The 26897-nt window shown below is 45.7% G+C and overlaps 1 protein-coding gene and 1 pseudogene across 9 annotated transcripts in view; both read right to left on the bottom strand.

Annotated features, from left to right (window-relative positions):
* The window catches only part of PDE8A (phosphodiesterase 8A), a 76796-nt gene extending 73939 nt beyond the window's left edge, over window positions 1-2857 (bottom strand). For all 9 annotated transcript variants that reach the window (XR_003913020.1, XR_003913019.1, XM_029950934.1 and 6 more), the window contains exons 1-2: window positions 2801-2857; window positions 428-618 (exon numbers count right to left, since the gene is read on the bottom strand). Coding sequence is in view for 7 of the 9 variants with exons in the window: in XM_029950934.1 (XP_029806794.1) it covers window positions 428-618; window positions 2801-2827 (218 nt within the window). In the remaining 2 variants the exon portion in view is untranslated. The remainder of the gene's footprint in view (window positions 1-427; window positions 619-2800) is intronic.
* A 7173-nt stretch (window positions 2858-10030) lies between these two features.
* On the bottom strand, window positions 10031-10959 carry LOC115301218 (annotated as a pseudogene).
* Between the last annotated feature and the right edge of the window lie 15938 nt (window positions 10960-26897).

Raw genomic sequence — 26897 nt, 5'->3', positions numbered from 1 at the left:
AAGTGTCTAGAGCCCTCCAGGGTGTGGGAAGTGTTCGCGAGCTTCGAGAGTCTGCACGTGTTATGAGCGAGCCACACCCACCTAACATTAGAAGACAGTTTTCCCAACTTTACAAACATCTGGAAAGTCTTACTGGCTCCTGTTGGAGTAACGTGCAGGTGATGGTTGTGATTAATTGCAGACTGGGTTTCACTCTAACCCTGGATGGTTTTCATTCCTTTTTTTTTTTTTCAATAACTGTTTTAAGCAAAGCAAAGTAAAAACGAAACAAAACAGAGAAGATCAGTCCCAGAAATAACGGTGTGCTGAGGTCTTATTTTACACGCGTGGAAGGCAGCCTGAAAGACCATGAATTCAATCTGGCGTGTTTCTTACCGTGCCGCTGTCACCCGCGCCGGGGGCCACTTGGGCTGAGTCCCAGGCTCACCTGCACAGCGCCTCTGCGTCCAGCTGTCGGGGGTTTCTGTGGTCTATGATGATGATGTCGTGATGCTTGTCCAGGAAACAGGCGAGGACAGCCTGAGCCTCCTTGGTAACTGTGCACTTAAACCCTGCTTTTTCACACGCCCTGCAGAATCCATTACACTGGTTATCTTCTTTGGTAAACACTAAAAGTACCTGAATCAAAAAAGCGCGAACACTTTTTAAAAAAAAAACAAACACATTGTTAGAACTGTCATTTCTTAACACGCCACAGAAGACTCCCAGGGCTTGGACGGCAAGCACACAGATGCGAACAGACTCTGTTGATAGAAATCTTCCTCCAGGTAACTCGGGGGCCTTATCACTCGGCTCCCCGAAACTCGTGCTATTTGATCTGCGTTCATCTGGGTCCAACATGGGCCCTACACTTATTCTTTTGCTAACAAGCCAACTGGCAGAATTCAACAAACACCTGATTAAGCATTTTATCTTCAAACTACTTCAATGAAAACACAAATACTTATTTAATAGTAAATTAACTAGACAAGTCCTTAGATGACAAAAACTAATATTTCAGTCAAACTTTTAGATATTTAAAACTTAAAAATTTTTTTAAATGTCTTTCTATTTTATTGAGAGAGAGACTGACAGAGAGTGAGCAGGGGAGGAGCAGAGAGAGAGAAGGTGACACAGAATCGGAAGCAGGCTCCAGGCTCCGAGCTGTCAGCACAGAGCCCAAAGCGGGGCTCGAGCCCACGGACTGTGAGATGATGAACTGAGCCACCCAGGTGCCCCAAAGCTTTAAATCATGTATTTAAATTTTTTTGACTCAAGGGTTTATGTAATTCCGCCAAATTAAAAAAAAAATTATGGGGTGCCTGGGTGGCTCAGTCAGTTAAGCATCTGACTTCAGCTCAGGTCATGATCTCACGGTTTGTGGGTTCAAGCCCTGCGTCAGGCTCTGTGCTGACAGCTCGGAGCCTGGAGCCTGCTTCCGATTCTGTGTCTTCCTCTATCTCTGACCCTCCCCTGCTCATGCTGTCTCTCTCTCTCTCAAAAATAAATAAAACATTAAAAAATAATAATAAAATAAAATAAAATAAATTACTTTGAAGATGAGAGATTTCAAGTAGCCCAAAATACACCACCACACAACCAGCCAGGTAATCCCTCAGCCTCCCTTTCCCCTGAAAATCACCACGTTGTTTTCTAGAAGTCTGCTTCTGCTTTTCGTTGTTGTTGGTGGTGGTTTGTTTTGTTTTTCAGATTCCACACATAAGTGAAATCATATGACATATGTCTCAGGACAAAGAGATTAAAGCTTCCAGTCATAAAACACGGAGACCTGGGGATGCGGTGGCCACACGGGGAAGACAGTTAATCTTCTAGAACAACACTAAATGGGGACACGTGGTGCAGTGCTGACCACTTCCGAATGGATGCAAACGCCCACTCAGTCTGTCGTGCACCTGAACTAGTGTAACATCGTAGGTCAACTCCATTTCAATAAAAAATGTAATCAAGTTGTGATCAATAGCAAAGGACAGACTCTCAGTTAAGTGCCGCAGGAACAGCACCAGATAGGACAGCACGGAGCCTCCGCCTAGGACAGTGGCTGGCGGTCCCTGTGCCCGCTGCGTGTGCCCCCACCCCGGGTCCGGTGCGGAAGCACACTGCTGCATCCCTTCAGACCCACCCAGGCTCGTGAGGGCGACGTTGGGGGCGGGGGGCGGGCGGGAGAAGGTCACGACAAGGCTGACAGAGACCCTGCCCTCAGGGCTTCGCTCCTCGAAGTGTGCTCAAGTGCACAAATACCACTAATGCAGAGGACTGAGAGCACATTCCTGCCCGTGGCTTTGCACAGGTTTCAAAATGCAACAGCGAACACGGGTTGTGTGCAAAAGGCCTCCAGTAACTCTGGAGATCAATTTCAACTGGTTATTTTGTCTAATATTTTGTGTTTGATAATTAATAGATACTTTCTGATAGAGCTGATTCAGCAACACAGAGAAGACCAAGCCTCTGCTTCTCTTACACGGGAAAATTCCAAACCTGTCGAAAAGCCTTGAACGCAACCACCATTAGCGTGGCTTCGCCTGTTCTCATGGGCTGTTAATGTCTGCCCCCTTCGCTCTCCACCCCCACAATTATGCACATTCTGTGACTGCTCAACCTTTCCAAGTAGGTCGCAGACATCTCTTCATCTCTGCCTCCACGTGTGATTCTGTAACTAGAGTACTAGGATCAGGTTTAGGAAACTTAACGTTGATCCAGTACTATGATCTAAAACAGGAAACTGTTTCGATGTTAGGCCCTCGCCCTCCCCCCTCGTTGCAGAAAATCACCATGTGAAGATCACAGCACGGTTTCTTATTACCTGGAGCTGATCTGGATGAAATCTCATGGGGCCAAACTGCACGTCAGCTATTGCTACCTGTAAGAAAAAGATTTGTTGTAAAAAAAATTTTTTTTAAAGATAAGCTCGCTTTAAAATTTCTCTCATCAGTGCCACAATGAAAGCAAAATTTCAAGAGAAAATTTACATACATTTAATAGTTATTACACAGATTCCTAGGGACCTGTGTATAAAGCCCAGGAAAGGTGGAGAGTGCGGAGGGAGAGGTAACAGGAATCTGATCCTGGCCCTTTTCCTAGCTGCATGGGATTCGAAGCGGTTTACGCAACCTTCCTCAGCCTTAACTTCTCATTTGTTACAAAGATGAAATGAGTTTACAATGTAAAGAGCCCCCCCCACCGTGAAATCACACACTGAACGAACACTGATTCCTTCTATCTGTCCCCTGATGGACAATGAAATCTCACATCTAAAATGGCACACAAAGTGAAATCGGCAGTCAGAACCGTGCGACGGCAGAGCCAAGGAAACCCGGCTGAGAAGCAGTCGACACTTCCATTTTACAGGAAGCAGAGTATTCATCAGGAACTGTATTTGAGAACTTAGCACAAAACGGCACAAAGGTAAATGTCACAACCAAACCCCAATGCGTAACAACAATCACAGTGCCAACGGAGGGCTTAGTGGATCCCGGGGGTTAAGCTACGAGCCGAACATAAGTCATCTCGCTGAATCTTCACAGTAACCCAGTGAGGTTTCCGGCTGGAAAACTGAGGTTCCAAGTACCTTGTTTAAGGCCACACCGTCAGCAAGTGGCAGCTGGGGTTTCGCTGCAAACCCAGGGTCCCTGGAACGTTTGGGCAGTCTGTGCACTGCATGACAGAGCCCAAGGGAGGAAGAACATGGGGCTGAAATATGGCCCCAAGCAATGGACGCTGGCACTGACTTGCTACCCCTAGGATACACATTTCTAGAAACACTGTATGTGTCGGGGGATCCCCAGGCCTCTGGGTGGTGGGATGATTCCACAGCGAAATAAATAAAGAAATTCTGCAGCAGAAGACCTAGTTGTAGGAGCCGTCCCACAAGGTATTTCCTACCTGACTGCCCAGCACCAGCCTCTCCCCTGAGGTCCTGCAGTTAACACGGAACAAAGCCTGCTTAGTGGTGGGGGGGAGGCAGAGGGCTCTATGTTTATTTTTCACTGCTAGAAGCTGATGTCTCCCAGTCACAGACGCCAGCTTAGTGTCTGATTTGCTTTATAATAATTTCACCTCTCAGAAGGCCTAAGAACAATGAGGGCCGCCATCGCTGCAGACTAAGAGGAGGAAGCTTCTGTGAGCAGGTGGGCGGCCCTCCCAGGGCACAGCCTGCCCTCCTGTAGGCCAGCCTCCCACTGAGGGGCACCGCTGGGCACCGCAGCCAGACGTCTCACGACGTGATCCCAGAGGGCCAGAAAAGTCCTAAAAGAGAGGGCTGGTCCAGACGCTCCAACCCCCACAGTGCACTGAGAAGGGAAGCAAGAGGCACCGCGAGAGACCAATCTGAACAATGAGTTTCTTGTTGGTTTTTACGAAGTTGGAAGGAAGGAAGGTAGGAAGGCAGGAAGGAAGAAGGGAGGGAGGGAGGGAGGGAGGAAACAAACAAGGAATGATACAGACCTACTGCCTGGAGAACACAAGGAAAATGACAGGAAAAAGCAAGGGAAGGAAAATCACTAACATTCTACAGTATGGGGGGCGATTTCACAGGAGAAAGCAGACACCAGAACAGCAAGTATGATGCCACCCACCCCCGCCAAGGTAAAGAAGTAGCCAGGCAGCACTTGTGTCCTTGACCTGAATCAAGAGCTGTAGCCTCTGAGAGGACACTTATGAAACTGGCTATGAAGGATCAAGTAGATAAAAGTGCAAGTCTGAAAGGAGAGAAAGAAAATATTTATGAATAGCGTAAAACCATGTGATATTCTAGGTCACAGAGAAAACCTTGAAACATATTCCCAGAAGTAAAAATGATGCAGTTTTTATTCTTCAACCATAATGCAAGCAAACCAGAATTAAAAACATTGAGTTTAAGCAAAATCAACAAATACCCCTGCCCTGAAAAATGTTCAAACATTAACTTGTAACTGCTGGGTCAGAGAGAGAAATGCAAACTACACCTACAGAGTACCTGGGAAATAATAAAAATGAGAATATCACGTAATGAAACCTACAGGATACTGCTACATTTTACTCAGAGGCAAGATTCATACCCTTAAATTCTTTTGTCCTGAAACAAGAATGAAGTAAATATACCAAGCTTTCAAGTCACTTAAGTTTGAGAAAGTCAACAATATAAACTTAAGGAAATCAGGAGGAGAAAAATTAAGTTAATGGTAGACATTCATAAAATTTAAAAATGTTAGTGATTAGCATGTTTAAAAAAGCACACGTATCCGTGCATCTAGTGTTGGTCACAAGCTGAGGGACAAGATAAAAAGTGTAAACGGCTCAGGGCCATTTTCCCAGGAAACCAACTTTGAGCACACAGTCCACACCAAAAGTGGGCTACAAAATAACTGTCACGGACAAAGGACGTATGATTTTATGATCTCAACTTACAAAAATAACACCACTGCATTAATTTTAAGAAATAAAAGAAGTAATAGATTTTTAAAAGATCATTAATTTTGCCTCGGCAGGATGTGAACGGTATCGTTTGGAAGCATTCGTGTTCCAGCAGTTCTATTTGACCACTGAGCACTTATTTTATTTACTTAACTCGATCGCACTTGAACCTTGCACCCTGTCTACGGGGTGTATCCGGCTCTCAGGGCCTCTGCCGAGCAGTGTCCCAGCAGAGCCGGACAACTACTTCCCACCGGCCCCCCCAAAATGACCACCACCAGGAAATGTGACGACATTACTCGGCGAGTGGACGTCAGCAGTGGGCCCTTAAAGTGTAAACAACTTCCCAGCCGCTCGGGAAAGGGGGTCAGAACTAGAGAGTTCTTCTACTCTTCCCTTCCTCATGTGTGAAAATCAGAAGCAAACTGACCTCAGGCTTCAGAGTCGCAACCCTTTTAATAATAATTTATAGTGCACGTTAATATTTTTAAAGGGAATAGTCATTTTAAGTCAATTTTAATATCACAGCTTTGACTGAATCTTCCAGCTTCAACAGCAAATGTTAATTTTAGACAATATAGAAACAACAGTATGTTCACTGGCCGCTACTGATAATCATACAAGTTGTTTAGTCTTCTGGATTTTTAAATATTTAGGTATTTATTAATATTTACTGTTAAAGAGAGGTTGTGAAAAGTCTATTTGTATTTCAATAAACTAATATTTGTAAATGTGGCTGACGGAAACATGAAATACATTAGAAATTTTGACAATCCACCTATCAGATTTCTTCTGGTTGCTTTACTGACCCAACATTCACAAGTGACAGCAAGGGCCACCTGGGTGGTTCAGGTCATGATCTCACAGTTCGAGCCCGCATCGGGCTCTGTGCCTGGAGCCTAGTTCAGATTCTGTAACTCCCTCTCTCTCTCTCTCTGCCCCTCCCCTGCTCACACTCTGTCTCTCTCAAATATAAACAAACATTTAAAAAATTAAAAAATAAAAAACAAAAAGTGACAGCAGAAGGCCATCTGGGTTAGGAGTCTGGACCTAGGGTGGGGGTGGGGAAAGAAGAGAGATCTAGAACACTAGCCTGCCTAAAATCTCTGCTCCCCCAACCCTCCCTATCCCTGGCCTGCTTTGTTTTTTTCTCGGTAGCTCATAATCATCATTTGCAAAACTCCGTATTTTACTATTTATCTTCTTTATGGTCTGTCACCCACTGAAATGTAAGTTCTATCTATGAAGACAGAGATTCATCTGCTTTATTTATTGCTGTATTTCCAATACCCAAAATAGTCCCTGGACCACGGTAGGCATTTAAGAAATCTTCCTGAATGAATGTTTACTCATCAGTTAATCTTTCTGAATCGATCATTTATCTAAAAATCAGTCATACTAGTTTCTACATACACATGTATATGTAACACAGCACTTCCCATTTTCAGAGTATTTTCATTTATACTTTATTTCATAAGGGAACATCAAGGAAGGAAGAATTTTTATGAAAGCCTGAGTACTAGGAACCACAAAAGAATCCCATGATCTACCTTTTACCTACATCCTCTTTATTAGAAACAAAGTTCATGTTGAGATCAACTTATATTAACTGTATACAAACCTAGGAACAGGCATAAAACAGATTGTGGCCTGAGCCATCCTATTCCTTCAGGTTTTCCCTGTACTTTGATGGGCCCTCTTGTCGGTCTTTCTCTGGGCAAAGTGGTACCTTGGTCAAAAGAACACAACCTAGACACGAGTCAGGAGACACCGGATCTTGGGTGAGAAGAGTCAAAAGTAATGCAGACATCTGAGGACCACCTACTACTCTGCTTTAAGCTCAGCAGGGAGCCAGACACTAGGAGTAAAGTGTCTGTTCCCGGCCTTGAGTAGGAGAAGGAAAAATGTACACAATAACAACATGGTACAATTTTAATAGAGACAGAGGCACCTAGGATGTGCTCAATACTCTGCTTCAAATCCTATTTAAATCCAATTTAGTCCTTACTCTAAGAGTAAGGTAAGCTCATTAACCTCATTTCATTGATAAAGAAACTGAAGCTCAGAGCAGTGTGGTTCCACAGTTGGTAGGTGACAATGGGGAGAACAAGTCCCAATGCACAGGGACTGAATTCCTGTGGTCTTTTCATGCTCCACTGGGAAAGGCCTAAGATCACCTGACCCTGACCTAGATCTAGAAAAATAAGACCAAGAACCCGGAAATTAGCATTCACCCGTGGTTTCCTAGGCATTCGACAACATCCAACTGAAAACAAGACAGTGTCTCTATCCTAACAGGGGGAGAGGTGATGGACAGTAACAGGGATGCTATTCAGAATCAGAATCCAGGAAGGCCTCTCCTCGACGGCAATGTGGCAGAGGAGACCTGCATGATAAGGAGCCAGCCATTCAAGGAACAGAGGAAGGAGCGCCAGACAGAGGAAATGGGGTGCATGGGACTTATGGTGGAAATGGGGAGCATTCGAGGAAAGGATGGGGAAGAGGGAGGAAATGAGGTCATGGCTAGGCAGGAGCCAGAAGATGCAGCCCTAAGCCTCGACAAGAAACTTGGGTTTTATCCTACATTTCATAAAATAGCACCAGAGAGTTTTATACAAGGAAATGATAGGATCTGATTTTTCTTTTAAAAAAATTTTAATGTTTATTTTTGAAAGACAGACTTGGAGCAGGGGAGGGGCAGAGAGAGAGAGAGAGAGAGAGAGAGAAGGACACACAGTTCAAAGAACTGAGCTGTCAGCACAGAGCCCGACATAGGGCTCGAACTCACAAAATGTGAGATCATGACCTGAGCCGAAGTCAGCTGCCCAACTGACTGAGCCACCCAGGAGCCCCCTCTAATTTTTATTTTTTAAATAGACCTCTTTAAATGGATCCCCTTTATCTTTTAAATAGATCCCGGTGGGGAAGGTAACGGCAGAGGCCAGGAGACCAGTGAGGAGGCCTCCATAGTCCAGGTGAGAAAGGACAGCGGCCTGGCCCACACGTCGCCATGGAGACGAGCACATGGATTTGGGCTGGCGTGGAGGAAGGGAGTGGGGGTCAGGAGCTGCTGACCGACAAGACATAATCAGATCTACTGGCTCCTAGACCAGAGCTCTGATATCCGACTTGCAGTTTTATTTCAGTGTTCCGTGGAAGTGTGGGGTTATGCAAGGCATTGGTAGAAGCTGGTGGGGGCTGCCTGGTCCCTTCCAGATCCACCCACAAGGTGGCACCAGGAGCTACCGCGGCAGAGCTCCTCAGGGCTCTCCCAGGCCCTCCGAGAGCTGGCCAAATGCTCCCCACCTACTCCGACCGTCCGCAGCTTTCTTCTCTCCTTACTTGTTCCTAACTGTCACTTTGGTCAATTTAAACAGCAAATATTCACAAGGGGCCTTTTATAGGTTCCCCCATATGAATGCCAAAGTCAAGTCACATGCTAGGGCAAAACTGTTCAGGTCCTCTCCCTCAAACCCATATTGTTAAGCAAAAAATGTCTGGATTAAACGAACTATTTAAAGAGTTTAACATAACACCTATGAGCTAATGCCCAATACATTCTAAAGTATCCGCAGAAAAGATTTTCAAGGAGTTTTTGCTATGAAACTACAACTTTACACATATGCACAGATGCAGAGTGTACGGCGTGTTTTGTTTTGTCCCCCCCCCCCACACACACACAAAGACACTCTATTGGTTTCCTCTACAAGAGACAGTAAACAGTAACATCAACCTTTTTAACAGAGACCTTGGGTCACTGGACAGGCCAAGTCAATGGGAGGAAGATGAAAATGAGATATTTAAGTTAATCAAAAGGCACCACGACCCCATCGCGGCGGTAGGGGGCTCAGGAAGATGAAGCTACAGCAGAAACAATCCCATGTAAATGTTAGAGATCGTGTAGCGGGGGGTGAGTTTGCTTTCCAGAAGACTGTAGTACAGGGAACATTTGGGCCCCAGAGGGTTATCTGACCAGGGAGAGGGCAAGATGGCTGAAGGTCAAGTCAAATGGAAAGGAACAGGTACAAAGGAGAATTCAAGCTACACAGTCCCCAAGCAGGGGGTCAAGGATCAGGCTGTTTCCTCCCAAGAAGCATTCACTGCCCTGTGTGCTGCCACCCCGCAGGCGCCCCCACCAGGGCGCTGCCTGCTGGCTCCTGCTTTACAGGACTCAGCAAGCAGAGCTGGGCTGGGGCCACCTAGGGTTCTTGCTATAATTTAGCATAGACTTTTGAGAGCTTGTCAAGGGTTGGGGGGCGGGGGCAGGAACTGGGTCGGCTTTGTTGCCAGTAGTCCTGCCAGTAGTTCGGAACCAAGGAAACCCTGAAATGTTCACATGCAAAGTAGTCTGAGCTTCCCCCATCAACTTCAAACACCCCTACAACACAACAGCCTCCCAAGCCTGCAATCTTGCAGCAGCTCGGCTGTGGGTAAAACTGCGAAGCTGCGAGAGAGGCTTGAAGGAGACCATGCAGGCAGGAAATCCCATGGCGAATCTCAATCCTCCTTTCTCTAATTTCAGGTGGGGTGTGGAAAGCTACACTGGAGCAAGCTGGGTGTTCTGCTGGAGTTTTCATCAAATACCAAGGGAGGACAAGGGGCGGGTTCACTTTATTTGTAAAAAGCCTTAGCAGTAATTCTATTATAAAGGGACACGGTCCAACAGGTAGGAAACGGACCCCCCATTGTGAGTTCCCCTGATGGCTTCCGCAAGGATCATGGAGATGTCGGGCACCTGTATTCTGGAGCAATGCTGCATCTGACCTTCCTGAGGTATGGTATTGGTGACGACTACTGCTTCAAAGCACGCATTAATGCGAGAAATGGCCGGGCCAGAAAAGATTCCGTGCGTCAAGACAGCATAAACTCTGGCGGCTCCAGCTGAGAGAAGTCTGTCAGCCGCGGGGCAGATCGTGCCACAGGGGTCGGCCCTGTCATCCACCAGGATGGCCACCCGGTCCTTCACCTCTCCCACCAGCACCATGCGGTCTACTTCACTGGCCTTCTTCCGTCCTTTGTGAGTCAGGGCAAAGTCCACATTCAACCGGTCTGCGATGGAGGTCACTCTCGTAGCTCCACCAGCATCGGGGGAGACGACAGTGCAGCTCCTCCACTCAGAGATACTTTCCCTGATCCATTTAGGACTGCTGGCTCTGCGTACAAACTGTCCACGGGGATATCAAAAAAGCCCTGAATCTGAGAGGCATGCAGGTCCGTGGTGTCACATTATCACTGTGATCCGCACCTGCTACAGAGAGCATGTCTGCAACAGGCTTCGCAGAGATTGGAGCGCGGCTCTTATCCTTACCCCGCCAGGCGTATGGGAAGCACGGGACGGCTGCAGGCGTCAATCATGATCAAAAGCTCCATTAGATTGTCATTGATTTCGCCACAGCCGCTCTGCACAATGTAGACATCTTCTCCACGTACACTCTCACCAATCTCCACACAGGTCTCTTGGTTGCTGAATTTCTTAGTCACCACCCCACCTAGCTCCAGGCCCAGGCGGTCAGCAATTTTCTGGGATAAGTCTTGGTGGGAACTGCCGCTGAAGATTTTAATACTCGGCATCTTGGCCAACCACCGTAGGCACGCCCCGCTCCGCGTTCACTGTTGCTGCCGATACCGAAAACCTAAGTCGGCACAGACTCAATGCTAACTGGCTCACGTTGCTACTCCGCCATCTTACCGGCGTGTTTTTTTTAATTATTTTTTTGATGTGATTTGAGAGCGAGCGAGCATGAGTGCACATGCTAACAGCGGAGGGCAGAGAGAGAGGGAGGCGCTGTGCTGTCGGTGCAGAGCCCGACGTGGGGCTGATCTCGCCAGCCATGCGATCACAACCTGAGCCAACATCAAGGGTTGGACACTTCACTGAGCCACCCAGGCGCCCCTGAAAGGCATTTTTAAAACTAAAGTTTTCCAAAGAGTTATTTCTTTCAGAGCACTGAGGTAATCTCTAATAAGAACCATTAACTTCATAATACCTTGAAATAATGTAAAAAACAGAACCTATTGCTTACATATCATACTAATGCACTTGGTACAAGGGACAAATAAAGATTTTTCCCGAGACCCTGAAAGAACACTGCCTCTGAAAGTGAAACAAGAAAACTGAAACAAAAAATGAGAACAGCCAACTGTAACATAACCCAACCTTAAGCTGCTCTTTAAACACGTCACTGAAATGAAAGAATCCTCAACTCCCAACTGTGGCCGTCCGAGGCGGCCCAGGACCTACCTCTCCGCCCTCACAGAAGAGCCCCTCACTGATGCATCTATCATCCTGTCAGAACGAGAAGGGCAGGGGGCCGAGCCAGAGGCGCAGAACTGCATCCAGGACAAAACCTGAATCAACAGGTGTAGACGAGCCGGACACGCACAAGTATTCCCGACTGTAAATTAACAAGCATCCTGCTTCTCACTGGGCGGGGGTGTTATGTTCATCGCTCATGTTCGTGTCACACACCACACAAACGACAGTCAGCCTTGTTCGGGAGGCCCCCAGCTGCCCGCCCACCTGCTGACCGCTGCTGGCACCCGCATGGCTTTACGGGGTCAGCCAATGTACCTCAAAGATACCCGACAGGACTACGCTAAGAACCACCACCCCCGTGACAGAACGGATTATCTGGGATCAGCCCAACAGTTCCCATAACCCGTACTCCTGAGGTTGGACAGATGGGGCTTACACTCCGACCCCTGTCCCCTGAGAAGCTGTGTGTCTTTAGGCAAGTTTCTCCGCTCCGCTCAGCCCATAAAACCCTGACCGTGAGGACAAAAGGAAGACTCGACCCGGTCAAGTGCACCACAGCAGCCATAGGCCGGCCCAGCCGAAGGGGCCACATGAGCATTCCCGGGCCCCCTGCTCTGGCTCTACAGCAACCAAGAGACGCTTACAGGTGTGGCGGGGACCCACGGGGGTTGGCCAGAAAGTGGGTTTCCAGACTGAACGGTACTCGAGCAAGTTTGCCAGGGTCCAACCGCTCCTCCCAACCGCTTTGCCGTGTTCAAGCAGGAGACTCAACACAGTCCGAGGCCGCAGCCGCGCCGTGGCCACCAGCCCTCGCAGGAGCCCTGTCTCGGGGCTCCCTGGGCATTCTAACTGACTTCCACAGGTCACAAATAACACCGAGTTCTTTAAAGCTTCTTTTCGGAATACTTTCACTACCAATTATGTCTAATTCTAAATTGCAAATAACCAGCTATGAAAAAACCAAGGAAGAAGTTGTTTTCTTATGCCCCAATCAGTCTGGACTTGGGGTGTGAGAGGGGAAAGCCCAGGGCAGAGTCGAAGTACTCAGCGAAGGTCTAACATCAATAGTGAAGGTGAAGGACCCGAGGCAGACGAGGCCTTGGAGCAAGGAGAGGAGGGAGGCGGGCAGGAGCCTCGGCCCCAAACTCTGGATAATCTCAAAGAGCAGCAAGAGCCCTGGACACAGGTGTCCCAGGGAGAAGGTACTCTGCCAGGGACACTGCTTCTTGAGGGGCTCAAGGTAAAACCCCGAACACAAGTCATCGGTATTTACATAGGAAAAATGTATGTTCACATCCTCCAGACATCCCCCCAGTACACTTCTAAGACTATTTTTTTCAGAGCAGCTTCATGCTCACATCAAACGAAGCAGCAGGCACAGGTGAGGTGGACCCTCACCCTCCACATGCATCGCCCCCCTCCCATCGTCAGCGCTCACTAGGATAGCAGCGGGTTGTTGTTTTCTTAACCAACGATTAACCCACATTTTACAATCATCCCAAATCCGTATCTTACCCTGGGCTTCACTCTTGGCGTGGGACATTCTAGAGATGTGAACAGATGTATAATGATAGATCTCCATCTTATAATATCATATGGACTATTTTCAGCACCCTAAAAATCCTCCAGGTTCTGCCCCGTCATCTCCCTCACCCCCGGCTGCCACTTAGCTTTCTACTGTCTCCACAGTTCCGCCATTTCCCAGACTGTCACAGAGCTGGACGCATACACGTACGCAGCCTTTTCGTACTGGCTTCTTTCACTTGGTAAATGCATTTACGCTTCCTCCACATCCTTCGTGGCTTCCTTTCTAGTGCTGCAAAACACCGCCGTCTGGACGCAGCAGTTCACCCGTTCACCCGAGAAAGGACATCTCAGTGGCCTCTAAGATGCGGCAATTAAGAATACGCTGCTACAGGGGCGCCTGGGTGGCTCAGTCGGTTGAGCCTCCGACTTCGGCTCAGGTCAGATCTCACGTTCATGGGTTCGAGCCCCGCGTCAGGCTCTGTGCTGACAGCCTGCTCAGAGCCTGGAGCCTGCTTCCTGCTCTGTGTCTCCTTCTCTCTGCCCCTCCCCCTCTCATGCTCAGTCTCTCTCTGTATCAAAAATAAAAAAAAAATAAAAAAAAAAAAAAACCATTAAAAAAGAATACGCTGCTACAGACGTCTTGATGCAGGTTTGCGCTTGGCTGTAGGCTTTCAGCTTTCTGACAGTGGAGTGTTCAGGAGTTCTATGAACCGGAGGCATCTTTTGCAAATATCTCCTCCCAGTCTGGCTCATCTTTCAAAGCTCCTGATGTGGTCTTTCGTTGAGCAGAACTTTTTAATTCTAATAAAGTTCAGTTTATCAATTATTTCTGTTCTGGATGTTTTATCTATTTGTTGGCATTGTATCTAAAAAGGCATCAATCACCACACTCAAGGCCATCTAGGTTTTCACTTCTAGAAGTTTCATAGCTTTGCATTTTACTTGTAGGTCTATTATTCATTTGGAGTTGATTTTTGCGATGCAAGTAAGGTGTGATCTACATTCATTATTTTGCACTTGGATGTGCAACTGTTCTAGCACATGCTGAAGCTGCCACCACTGTTGCATTGTACCGCCTTTGCTCCTTTGTCGAAGACCACGTGACTCTATTTATGTGGGTCTAGTTCTGGGCTCTCTATTCTGTTCGACTGGTCTATTTGTCTGTTTTTTCCGCAGAACCCAATGTCTCTCGATCACTGTAACTTTCACTAAGTCTTGAAGTCGGGCAGTCAGTCGCCAAGCTTTGTTCTTCTCCTTTAATGTTGTGCTGGCTATTTTGGGTCTTTTGACTGTCACACATTAGAATCAGTCTGTCAATAACCATAAAGTAACTTGCTGAGATTCTGACTGGGATTGCACTAAATTCATAGATCAAGTTGGAAAAAACGGACATCTTGACAATATTGAGTCTTCACACCTACAAATATGGAGTATCTCTCCATTTCTTTATTTCTCCTTTGATTTGTTCTTCAGAATGTTGTGGTTTTCCTCCTACAGACCCTACAGATATTAGATTTATACTAATAAATATTTTGTTTGTTTTTTGGGGTACTGATGTAAATGCTATTGTGTTCTTAATTTCAGATTCTCCTTGCTCATTGTTAGTGTACAGGAAAGCAACAGACTTATACTCACCTTGTATCCTGCAACCTTGCTACAATCATTTATTAAGTCTATCAAATGTTACTTTTTCTGTCGACTATTTTGGATTTTCTACATAAATGATGTCATCTGTAAACAGAAACAGTTTTAGGTCTTTCTTCCCAACTGTGCCCCTTTCATTTCCTTTTCTTGTCTCGCTGCACTGGCAAGAACACCCAGTATGATGTTGAAAAGGGGTGGTGAGAGGGGACATATCGCCCTGCCCATGATCTTGGCAGGAAAGCATCACATTTCTCATCATCAAGTACGATGTTGGCTGCAGGCTTTCCTCACCACGTTGAGGAAGTTCCCCTCTATTCCAAGTTTACTGCGAGTTGTTTTGTTTTGTTTATCATGAATGAGTTTTGCATCCTTTCAGATGCTTTTACTGCATTTATTGATACAATCATATAATTTTTCCTTTTTAAGCTGTTGATGTGCTAGATTACAATAATGGATTTTCTAATGTGGAACCACCAGCTTTGCTTACCTAGAATAAAGTGCACTCAGTTGTGGTATAGAATTCTTTCTATACATTTTATTTGATTTGCTAATATTTTGTTGAGAATTTTTACATCTATGCTCATGGAAGATACTGGTCTACAGTCTCCTTGTGATCTAGCTTTGATATTAAGGTAACGCCGGCCTCACAGACGAGTCAGGAAGTATTCCCTCTGGTTCTACCTGCTGAAAGAGACTGAAGAGACTGTAAAGAATTAGAATAATTTCTTCTTTAAATGTCTGGTAGAATTTACCAGTAAAGCCATAGAGGCCTGATACTTTCTGTTTAGGAAGGCTATTATTGACTTAATTTCTTCAAGAGATCTAGGCCTATTCAGATCATCACATTCTTGTGAGTTTTGACAGTTTGTGTCTTTCAAGGAATTGGTCCATTTCATCTAGGTTATCACCTTTGAGGGCACAAAATTGTTCACAGTATTTCTGTATTACCCTCTTAACCTCCATGGGATCTGTAGTTAAGTTCCCACTTTCATTTCTGATAGTAGGAATTTGTGTCTACCCCCTTTTTTAGCTAGCCTGACTTACCGATCTTATTGATTTTTTCAAAGAACCAGCTTTTGGAGTCATTACTTTTTCTCTACTGAAATTTCACGAATTACTGCTTTAATTCTTATTATTTCTTCTGCTTACTTTGGATTGAATTGCTCCTCCTTTCCCAAAGTTCCTAAGGTAGTAACTTAGATTACTAATTTAACAATTTTTTGTGTGTTTGTTTTTGAGAGGGAGAGAGATAGAGCACAAGTCAGGGAGGGGCAGAGAGAGGGAGATACAGAATCCAAAGCAGGCTCCAGGCTCTGAGCTGTCAGCACAGAGCCAGATGCGGGGCTCAAACCCACGGACCAGAAGGTCATGACCTGAGCTGAAGTTGGATGCTTACCTGACTAAGCCACCCAGGCGCCCCATTAGATTACTAATTTTAGATCAATCTTCTTTTTTAGTATATGCATTCAATGCCACAGACTTCTAAGCACTGCTTTTGCTGTACCCCGCCAATCTTCATAAGCTGTGTTTTTCACTTAGTATTTAAAAATTTGTAAGGTATCTTCTTTGACCCACGTAATATTTAGAAGTGTACTGGGTAATCTCCACATATTTGGGGATTTTCTGGTTATCTTTCTGTTATTGAGTCCTAGTTTAATTTCAATGTGGTCTAAGCAGACACTGTAGGATTTCTATTGTTTCAAATCTGTTAAAGCGTTATGGTCCAGAGCGCAACCGATTTTGGTGAGTGCTCTGTATGAGCTTCAGGGGAAGGAGCGGGGCGGGGGGCGGGGCGGGTGTACTTTGCTGTTAGATGAAGTCATCTGTAGGTGTCAATTATATCCAGTTGACCGATGGTGGTGTTGAGTTCCATTACGTCCTTACCAATTTTCTGCCTGCTGCGTACGTCCATTTCTGAAAGAACGGTGCTGAGGTTCCCTCCTACGTTAGAGAACTCACCTGCTTCTCCTCACAGTTCTGTTGGTTTTTGTCTCACTGAAGTCTGATGCTCTGTTATTGGGTGTGTACATGTAAAGGATTGTTTTGTCTTCTTGGAGAGCTCACTCGCTTATCATTGCGTGCTGTCCTTTCGTCTCCCTGATAACTTTCCTTAGTTGGCAGTCTGCTGTCTGAAATTAGTCCAGCTGCACTTGTTTGCTTTTGATTAGTGTTAGCATGGCGTGTCTTTCTCTATCCATTTTCTTTTAATGTGTATGTGTCTTCGTATTGAACGCGAGTTTCTTGTAGACAACCTATTTTCCTTCTGATATTAACCATGGGAATCTTGTAAAGCTCCCAGAGGCAAACCTCACAATACTGTGCGCCCTCCTCCCATGCCACAGTCCCTCGGAAGACTCTAATTCCCTCAGAGTTCTCTGCACTAAGCCTCCAGCAAGTCACTGATTACAGGGCAGGTTTTCCTGCCCCAGCGCTCCTGAGTCTCTGGTAGGCGGTGACTCCCTGTGCTCTCCTGGCTCTCCAATCTTGGAAGCACCGTATCTTCCCTTACGGATTTAAGAAGAGCGATGGGGCACCTGCTTGGCTCACTCGGTGAGTGTCCAGCTTCGGCTCAGGTCATGATCTCACAGCTCGCGAGTTCAAGTCCTGTGTCGGGCTCTTGTGCCAACACCTCAGAGCCTGGAGCCTGCTTCGCATTCTGGGTCTCCCTCAATTTCTGCCCCTCTCCACTCGTGCTCTCTCTCTCAAAAATAAGCAAACATTAAAAAACAAAAAAGATTTAGTTGATTATTCAGTCTCTTCAGCTTTTTAGTTACTGTTAGGGCAGAATGTTGATTCTTAAGCCCCTTATGCGTAGATCCAGAAACTCAAAGTCCAATACATTTTTAACAAAATGATGGGCAGGAAGGTCTCAAGTTACAACCCACATACACTCGTCACAACATCAAGTAGCCAAACTGTACAAGCATTCTGGGAAGCACGGAGCGGTGAAGGGGGTGTGCATCTCCCAGGCTGCTGTGCCAAGGACACCCCCGAGCCCCCACCCCGGCCTCTCTCCGCCTTCCTCTGGATGGCGCAGGGGTGCAGGCAGACCGCTCTCAGTGCGCCCGCGGCAGCCGCTGGGCACGACATGTGCTGGTCAGTGCCGTTTAACGTGTTAGAATGTTTTTACGTACAGGGCTTTGGTACGTTTCAATGATGCTTTAGGAAACTAGTTGGAAGTTGTGAAGTGACTTTGAATGAATTGTCAGATTCTCCCATTTAAAAGAGTAAGTAATGGCTCCTAGTTGAATTTTTAATTTAAGAGCATGTGATGTTCAGGAACCCATTACTGAGATTAAGCCAAAAATGCCGGCACCTGCAGACCCTATGACCCAGAAGTAAGGATTTGGGGTCTACTAACAAAAATCAGTAAGGGATATGTGCAGAGATGTTCGTCCTGAGTTACGGGCAGTAGCGGAGTTGTGGGCAATATGGCTATATCTAACAGGGAGACAGTCATATACTGATCTTAAAAACATATGCTGAGCAAAAAAAGAAATGGAATGAGATCTGTAATACAATACCATTTACAAAAATTAAAAGTGCATAAGCACATAACAATATATGCTTTAGAATAACACACAAAAACGAAGTAACATATAGAATGATGATCTGTAGCAGGCAGGGAGGGAAAGGGAGTGGAGAAACAGATAAAAATCACCAAACTACAAGAAAAGAGAGTAACCTTGGGAGCAGGCAGGGATTTCTTAAGCATCAACAGCACTAACCATAAAGGAAAAACTTGATAAATTCGATTTTAAAATTAAGAACTTCTGTTCATCAAAAGACCCCAGTAAAGGAATGAAAAGGTCAGCCATAGGGATGCCTGGGTGGCTCTGTCGGTTAAAGGTCTGACTCTTGATTTTGGCTCAAGTCATGATCTCACAGTCGTGAGATCCAGCCCCACATCGAGCTCAGTGTGGAGCATGGAGCCTGCTTGGGATTCTCTCCCTTCCTCCCTCTCCCTCTCCCCTCTCTCTCTTTCTCTCTCCCTCCCTCTCCCCTCTGTCCTCTCTCTGCTCCTCCCCTGCTCGTACTACCTCGCACTCTCTGTCAAAATAAATAAATTTTTAAAAAGAGAAAACAAAGAAAAATGAACAGGTCAGCCACAGAATGGGAGAAGGTATTTGCAAACCATATGACTGACAAAGGACTCATACCTATGACATATAAAGAATGCCTGAAGATCAGGAAGAAATAATCAGACAACCCAAATGGAGAGAGCCCTAAACAGGCAGGGGATGCTAATATGATAAGTACTGGGCAGGATAATTCAATCCTTTGAATCAAATCAAAGAAATCAAGCTAACCAATGACTATTAGATTCCAGCAATTTTTAAAGGTATGTAAGTAGTAAATTTGAACAGATTACTTTAAATTTTACAAAACATATAAACAAAGATCACTGGCTAAAGTTGCTGGGTTTTTTTTTTTAATGTTTATATTTTTTTATTTTTGAGACCGAAAGTCTCTTCTATTTTAAGAGAGTTCTTGAGAGAAAATGGAAGAAGCGTCTGCATCTACAATTTGTGTATCTACAAGGGGAAATGAGTTACTTACGCAATTACTACACAGTAGAAAGCTTTGTTTCCATAGAGATTATGACACAACTGATTTAGGCCTTAAATTAGAATATTCCGATTTGAATTGAGAAATGATCTTTTTGTCTAAATGAATAGTGTATTCAGTGCGGATAAAAGCTCCGCACATCTGCTGATATCATTTCCTCTTTGCCTCAGTAATAATGATGAGAACACAGCCACACAAGTCCTGAAAAGGAATTCAGACACCCAAAATTTCACAAGTGCCTGAGAAATACAAGGGGAATGACATACTTCTACAGGATGTACAAAAATACTGACCATAAAGAACATAAAACATTTCAAAATAGCTTTCTGCTCCCTTCACAGCTACTGCACTTAAACATTCTCTCTTATTAACTATCTGAACAAGAAGACAAAAGTCAGCTCTGTCCACCTCTGTCACTACCTGAATCCAACAGATGAGCTGTATAAGGGGGCCGGGGGCCGGGGATGAGGAAGGCATGAAATTATTAACCCAGAGCCACAAAAACATCAGAACGTTCAGTTTCAATAGGGGTGGAATGTGTGATCCGTATACAGAGGACATGTAAGTCCTTCAGGGGGCCCACACCGCCCCGGGGAAAGCCTGGCTCTGCGAGGGCTCCGAGGGTCCTCCAGTGTCTGCCCTCGCGACTTGGAAGCCCCTTGAAGGCCCGTGCCTCTCACTGCTGTGCCACGGCCATGGGGCCCACCGAGCACGACACAGCCCTGCCCTTCCGTCCTCTCCCCCCTCAACTTCCAAACCTCAAGTGCCCTACGCCTGTGGCCCCAGCCTCCGTCCGGCTGCAGGGCCAAGCCCGTGGGTTCCCAGGGCATCCTGGGATGCCCACCTTCATCACGGCGGAACTCCGTTCCCTGTCTCCCTGCCAGCCTGAGCTTCTGGGTTCACGTTCCTAAGACTGGAGCCGAGACCAGCACAGCGCTTGCTGACTGCTGAATGATCACGGAATAATTGATATCCCCAACACTTCCTCCTGTTTTGAGAATATGTGTTCCTAAAGGAAATACCTAAGAAAAAAGGATAAACAATCCCGGGCGACAGAGTAAAATGAAGACTGGCTACGTTTCCCGATAGGCTTATATTATAAATCATTCTGTTCTGGTTCTAACTCACTGTGAAATCTCTCCAGCTGAATGGACATTCTAGCTCTTTCTCAAAGGTCTCCACAGGAAAGATACGACCTTTAATTTCATTACAGTTGACTATATCCTCAATTAACCAAATAGTCAAAGTTCTGTTTGATTAGATTCTTGCCTTCTTGTTTCTCGGGGCATTTTAGCCCCCCATATCAACTGCTATTTTCTACTGCATTATCTTCAGCTCTCATCGAAAGGGCTTCCTTTTGAAAAACAACGGCTTTCTATTTAAATTATAACATATAATAAGAAATGAATCATAGTATTGGTTTTGAGTATACAGCACTGAATCTGAAAATAAATCACATGGCACAAAAAGCAGGGAGCAAAGCTTCAAGTTCAACCAAAGGTACAACGTTCATATCAAAATGTCAGAAAAGGACATGTGATTTTACAGAAAAATCTGTAAGACCAATAACAAATAAAAGCAAAAAAATGTAGCCATTAAAAAGATATTTTGGATGTACACCTACTTACACTTAAAATGTATTTACCTATCAAACTCAAGGAAACTTGAATTTTATCAAGCTGATTTAACAGTGTAAGAAAAGTATCCCAGTAAAAAGGATTATTAGGAATACAGAAAGTATCACACACCCATGGTGGTGATAAGGAACAAATCAAAAACATGAAATTCTAATTACCCTCGGAAAATGTAACGAGGGCAGACCACTTCTCCCCCCGCAACTGCTTCAGATGGCGGCGCCTCTCTCCGGGCTAGTTTTCCCCAATCCTCCCTCACCTTCCAGGTCGGGCAGATGGCACAGCCCTTTGTGTCCCCCCGCCCTGGGTGGCTAGCATCTTAGGCAGGAAGCCTTTGGGGAGAACCCCACACCAACCTTCTACCTAGATCCAGTATCTGCCCAGAGCTGGTCTGTTCTCACCGCTCTGCTCGGGGTCCTCACGCAGTGCTTAGTGGGAGGGAAGGTTGACATCCTCAGGTTCAAGCCCCCTGTCCTTTCGGGTAAAGTGGTGCTGCCTGACTGACGTGAGTACTTTGTCCTCTAATGTCTGGGGTGCTTCCTGTCTATGCCCCCATTTTACCAGCACCTTGAGGAAAGCATCCCCATCTGACACTCTCGGCACTGCTCAGACGTGTGCCAAGAGTGCAAGTCTCTGAATGGATGTAGAACGAGGAGGAGGGGGAAAAGACTGTTATTGACAGGAGAGGAATCTGGGCAGCTGCCAAGGTGAACCAGGAGCTAGACCAGGAGGTAGACTATAAGGAAGGCAGCAAGTCTTCCTAGCTTCTTTCAAGTTGGCAGGGCTGACAACACGTGTGGGGTTCAGTCCAATCCCATCAATTCTATAAACTCAATTAATGAGGGCCTACTAGGCCTGCTTTCCATGTTGTGAGTTTTCAAACTCGGGTAGTCACACTGAAGACATGGGAGGGTGGTGTAGGACTGCTAGATGCCATTTGAACTTGAGTCCTCATGTATCCTGCTGTCTGTTACATATACACACACACAGTCTCCATGAAATCACAGATTAAATAGTCAGTAAGGCTTTGGTTCTGTTGGTTAAACAAAGAATGTCCTCGGACACACTCATTAAAAAGCCAGTCCTGGAACACTTCGGGAGGAGGGCCGATTTTTATCTCAGAAGCTTCCCAAACCAAAATTCCACATTTTTCAGTGATGGCTCTTAAGGAACTTCATGAAAACCTCCAACATGCTGTTCAAGGTAAAGAGCCACAGAGCCTTTTATTTCTTGGGTTTCTTTCATTTATTAGTTGGGGATTTTTAATTTCTTCAAAGAAATGGAGCTTATCACCTTAAACCAGACACTTCATTGTGGATGGCGGAATAAAAACCAAACGGTATGAAATGAAGTGAGCTGGTATTCCTGGTGTCCTCGACACTTCTGGAAGACGAAGTCTGAGCTGTGTCTTCTGGTACGGGAGCTGTATTTGTGGAGTATGTGGTCCGACTTCCCGATGACCAAGCTGGTGGAGGCCGCCTTGTGGCCTTCAATTCCCATTTACTTTTATTGATATGGCAGATACTGACCTTAGTTCTATCCATTACTTTTGTTACTCTTTTTAAAGGCTGTCTGTTTTCCTTTGGTGTGTGTATTTTGATATTTAAGATGGTTTACATTGTATCTAGTGGTCGCTTTTACTAATATTTGTAAACCTTTTCTTTAGACATCATGGACTTAATCCCCTATAAGAAATGATGACATTAAGATGCTTCTCTCCACTACCCTATTGTAGCCCATTATATTCTTTTTCCAGTTTAGCTTTGTACTCTTAAATATACCTACACCTCTATCAGCTTATCTGTTAGTTCTAAATGATGCTCTTTGAACCCTAGCTAAGAAAGACAAGGGAAGAACATTCTTTACTTCCCATCTTCTTTCCTTGTCTCCTCCCAAATTTAGCTGGTGAGGGAATTTCCCACAGTCAGGTTTACAATCTGTTCTACTGCACTAATCTGCCAACTGGTTTTCACCTACCATTAATCAGATCCTGTGCTCATACCCAGTTCTGCTGCTGTAGTTTCTCCAGTGAGCTTTCGGGGCACTGGATCTTTAACTACATTCCCCAAGGTTCATGGGAACATCTCTCTCAATTTCTTACATTTATAAACTCATTTAAAAAACAATTTCATTGAATACAAAATCCTTTGGGTCCCACTCTTCTGAAGGATTCTGTCCATGTTCTCTCGAGCTGACTGATAAGGAACAGCCATAATTCCCCCTTTCACAAGTGAGCCGGTGTTTTGGCCTCGCTGCCCCAACAATTTGCTGTTTGTAGTCCAAAACTTCATATCTCTGTTCCCTCCTTGAGGGAACTGTACTTTTCGTTCATTATCTACCATTCACTCTCTAGTTCTAATGAGTCTATTTCATTTAGCTCACTTCCTCGTTCCTATTTTCTATACATCGTCTTAGGTCGCTTTCAACTTTGCTTCCGTGCCTTTGATGGTTTTCTTCTTTTCCTTCACTGCCTTTCCTGAACTCAGGTTTCCTTTCCTATTGGCTTGTCATCTCTTCCCTGAGCTCCTGTGCTTCTGATCTGTGCTCCAGCTCTTTATAAAGGTGGACTGACTTCGTTTTTAATCTGTGAAGTACTGAGTGGTCACTTTCATGTGCCCCGGGCCAGTGTTTGTCTGGTGAGCACTGTCCATCAGCTCCTTGTTTGTCCACGCTTCCTTACCATCGTTTCCTTGTAGTTCCGTTCCATCAGATCCAGAACTGGTCCAGTCTTGGATTACTCACTTTTGAAGGTAGTTTTTCCTGGACCAGTTACGTGGAGAAGATTTATCTGAGCGAAGAGCCAGGCCACATTCAGAGACTCCTTCCTCTCTTCCTGGCAGGACTGATACTCGTGCCTACAGGGTATGGGAAGGTGTCAGCTTCTCTCTCTCCCTAATAAAAGGGACAAGCAACTGCAGGGGGTCCTCACAGGGCAGGGTCTCTCCTCCCACCTCCACAAATCAGACGGCTCCCTAGGAGAGTGCTCCTGGGAAGTCCTCACTCAACCCAGCCTCCTGTGTACCTTCGAATCAGACTGGGTCTGGCTCCTGCCGCCAGCCTGTGGATTCCTTTCCATTAGTGCAAACAAAACCTTTGGGTTTTGAAACCCGGGTATGTTTCTCAACTTGCAAAATGTTCTCTACTTTTGTTTTTCTCTTCCTCAGATCTGCAGCTCTAAGTGTCTTCTGTGCACTTCCTCTCATACTCCTGGTTCAATCTTTCAAAGACCCTTTCCACTTGTTTTCTGGCTTCCGGCTTCAGACCTTTCCTCATTTCTCCAAAGATGCAGCCTTCACTTCTGTTTCCTTTTCTCCTGGTTGCCAGGGACAATGCCAGGAAAGGAAAGAGAAAAAGGATGACTTTAGCATGTTCAACTCTCAAGTTATGCTGTTTTTCCTCTAAAAAGAAAACAACTTAATAATTTCTTCAAATATAAAGTAACACACGGCGCTCCAAACTCCAGACAATACAGAAAGGTGCCACGGAGAAAAACGATTAACCTGAAGTCCTGTCAGCACAGGAGCACAGAACATCTCTTTTCTCGTTCCCCCCGCCCCACTTAAAATGAGTATTTTTGTGGAAATATAGATCTAAATTATAATTTTAATAGCTACATGGTATTCAGAAGAACTTCCTTTTAACTAAGAGTACCAGGAGGCACTGCAATGTTTAAACTTTAAAATAAACAATCCCATAAACCAGAAGTCATGCCCCCTGAAGATCAAATTTTCCACATTTTAGTTTCCTTGTAAATCAGAGAAAATGAGGGGTTTATTCCACAGGCGTTTAGAAATAAAACAAGCAGGCTTAGGTCTTTAAAAGCTAGGTAACTAAGGGTTCTTTTGAAAAGTTACAGTTTCCATGACCTTTGTTCCCTGTATAATAAATACACTGTATTTTCCTGGTTTCTCATTTACAAGACAGAGAAAAGCCAAACAACAAACCTATCCAAGTCTTTCACTAAGGACAGACAATCTCTACAGGTCACTAAGGCAGGAAGACAGGAGAACATGGCTGCTCCTCTGACCACCAGGGGTGAGCTGGTACCATGGGGCCAAACAGGGAGTGTGTGCAAATGGCCTGCGTGCAGTACGTGGGCTTCCATTAAAATGTCTTTTCTAATCTATTTCCTTAACTAGTAGAGACTTTGAGCTACGCAAACACTGAGCCTCCAAGCTGGTGGTAGCCATGAAGACGGGAAACATTCTGTTCCTTCTCTCAGCAGACCAGAGAGACAACAACCTCTTCAACAAAACCGCCCCAACACAAATGAGCAAAGCCAAAGATGGCCGAGTGCGGCGGGCGCCAGCAAACGGGCTATGAGTGAGCGCTGCCCGCAAACACGTTCCACCAAGTGCCGGAGCGCAGCCTGAAAATTAGGAGGTGCCCCTCACAAAACTGGGGAGCCCCTGATTCAATCAGGCAGGCGCGAGCGGGACCACGAAGGACCACGGCCAGCTAAGGCCACTAAGCAGCCTCCAGTGACTTATTCATAGGAATCAGGCACTGCCAACACCAGCAACGAGCATGTGGGTGTGTACTATGTACTAAAGAGTATCTAATTTAATCTTTACTCAGCCCTATAAAGTGGACACTGTTATTATTCCTAATTACAGACTGGGAAATAGAGGCTCCACAAGATTAATGTACTTGTCAGTCACACCAGCAGTAAGTGAGGGTGTGGAACCCCAACCCCCAAGGCCCAGGCTCGCTCCGTTGTGATAAACAGTTAGGGACACTCAGAAAAAGGGAAAGTAGTTCTGACAAAGGCAGGCAGAAAGGCAAGAATGAGGCTGGGTCTGGAGAGCAGGCAAGCAGAAAGGGACAGAAAGGTCCACGTGAGCAGAAGTCCACAGAGGAAGTCCTGGAGGGCCACACGGCCGGGGCTGACTGTAATCCCCCCTCCGCAACCTGGCAAGACGCTGTTACAGAAACTGGGAGGCAAGATACGTGATAGACAAAGTTTCTAGTCTAGTTCCAGCTCTTGTCTCATTATTATAGGGCTTCAGGTTAGACACCGCCAGTCTGGGCCCCGTTCTGACCTGCCAAATGAGAAGCGTAATGGGCTATCAGGTTCAGGTTTAGGTAACCTAACGATAACTTATGTATTTTGTCATTTATAATCTGTGTAGATTTCCTTTTGAAATTTTTTTATATAGTTTATTTTTGAGAGAAAGAGGGACAGAGCATGAGTGGCGGAGGGGCAGAGAGAGGGAGACACAGAATCCGAAACAGGCTCCAGGCTCTGAGCTGTCAGCACAGACCCCAAGGCAGGGCTCGAACCCACGAACCATGAGATTGTGACCTGAGCTGCAGTCGGACGCTCTGACCGACTGAGCCACCCAGGCGCCCCTAGATTTCCTTTTGGAAAGAAGCTGGGAAGTAGCTATTTAATCACCAGGTGTGGATGTGAAATTGTCATTCAGTCCTTCACTTCAACAAATATTTAAGGGGCGCCTTTTATGCACTAAACATATACTGAGTGCTTAAGTTCTAGAAATAAAAATATGGATCCTATCTCCCAGATGCTAAATGTAGAAGGATGGAAAAATATAAACAAATAATTACAACATTTTGTGAATGTTTAACAACAAACACTTGTACAGAGTGTGACTGCAAAGTGACTGATTAACTCAACCCGGCGGTGGAGGGGGTGGTCACAAAAGTTTTCACTAGAGTGACGCCTGCTGAAATAAATCTGGAAGGAAATACAGGGCTGGCCGGGGAAGGAGGGGGAAAGGAGCACTCAGGAACAACCAAGGGCTAAGTGTGACTGAGATGGAAGATTCCATAGCAGAGGAGGCTACAGAGGGCCGGGGCCAGACGGCAGAGGGCCTAGCTCACAGGCGGGCAGCAGCAACTACCAGCGGCCACACTCA

The sequence above is a fragment of the Suricata suricatta genome, chromosome 9, assembly GCF_006229205.1.
Source record: "Suricata suricatta isolate VVHF042 chromosome 9, meerkat_22Aug2017_6uvM2_HiC, whole genome shotgun sequence".
Classification (NCBI taxonomy): Eukaryota; Metazoa; Chordata; class Mammalia; order Carnivora; family Herpestidae; genus Suricata; species Suricata suricatta.
The sequence above is the reverse complement of the archived record's forward strand: the minus strand, read 5'-3'. Positions and strand labels throughout refer to the sequence as shown.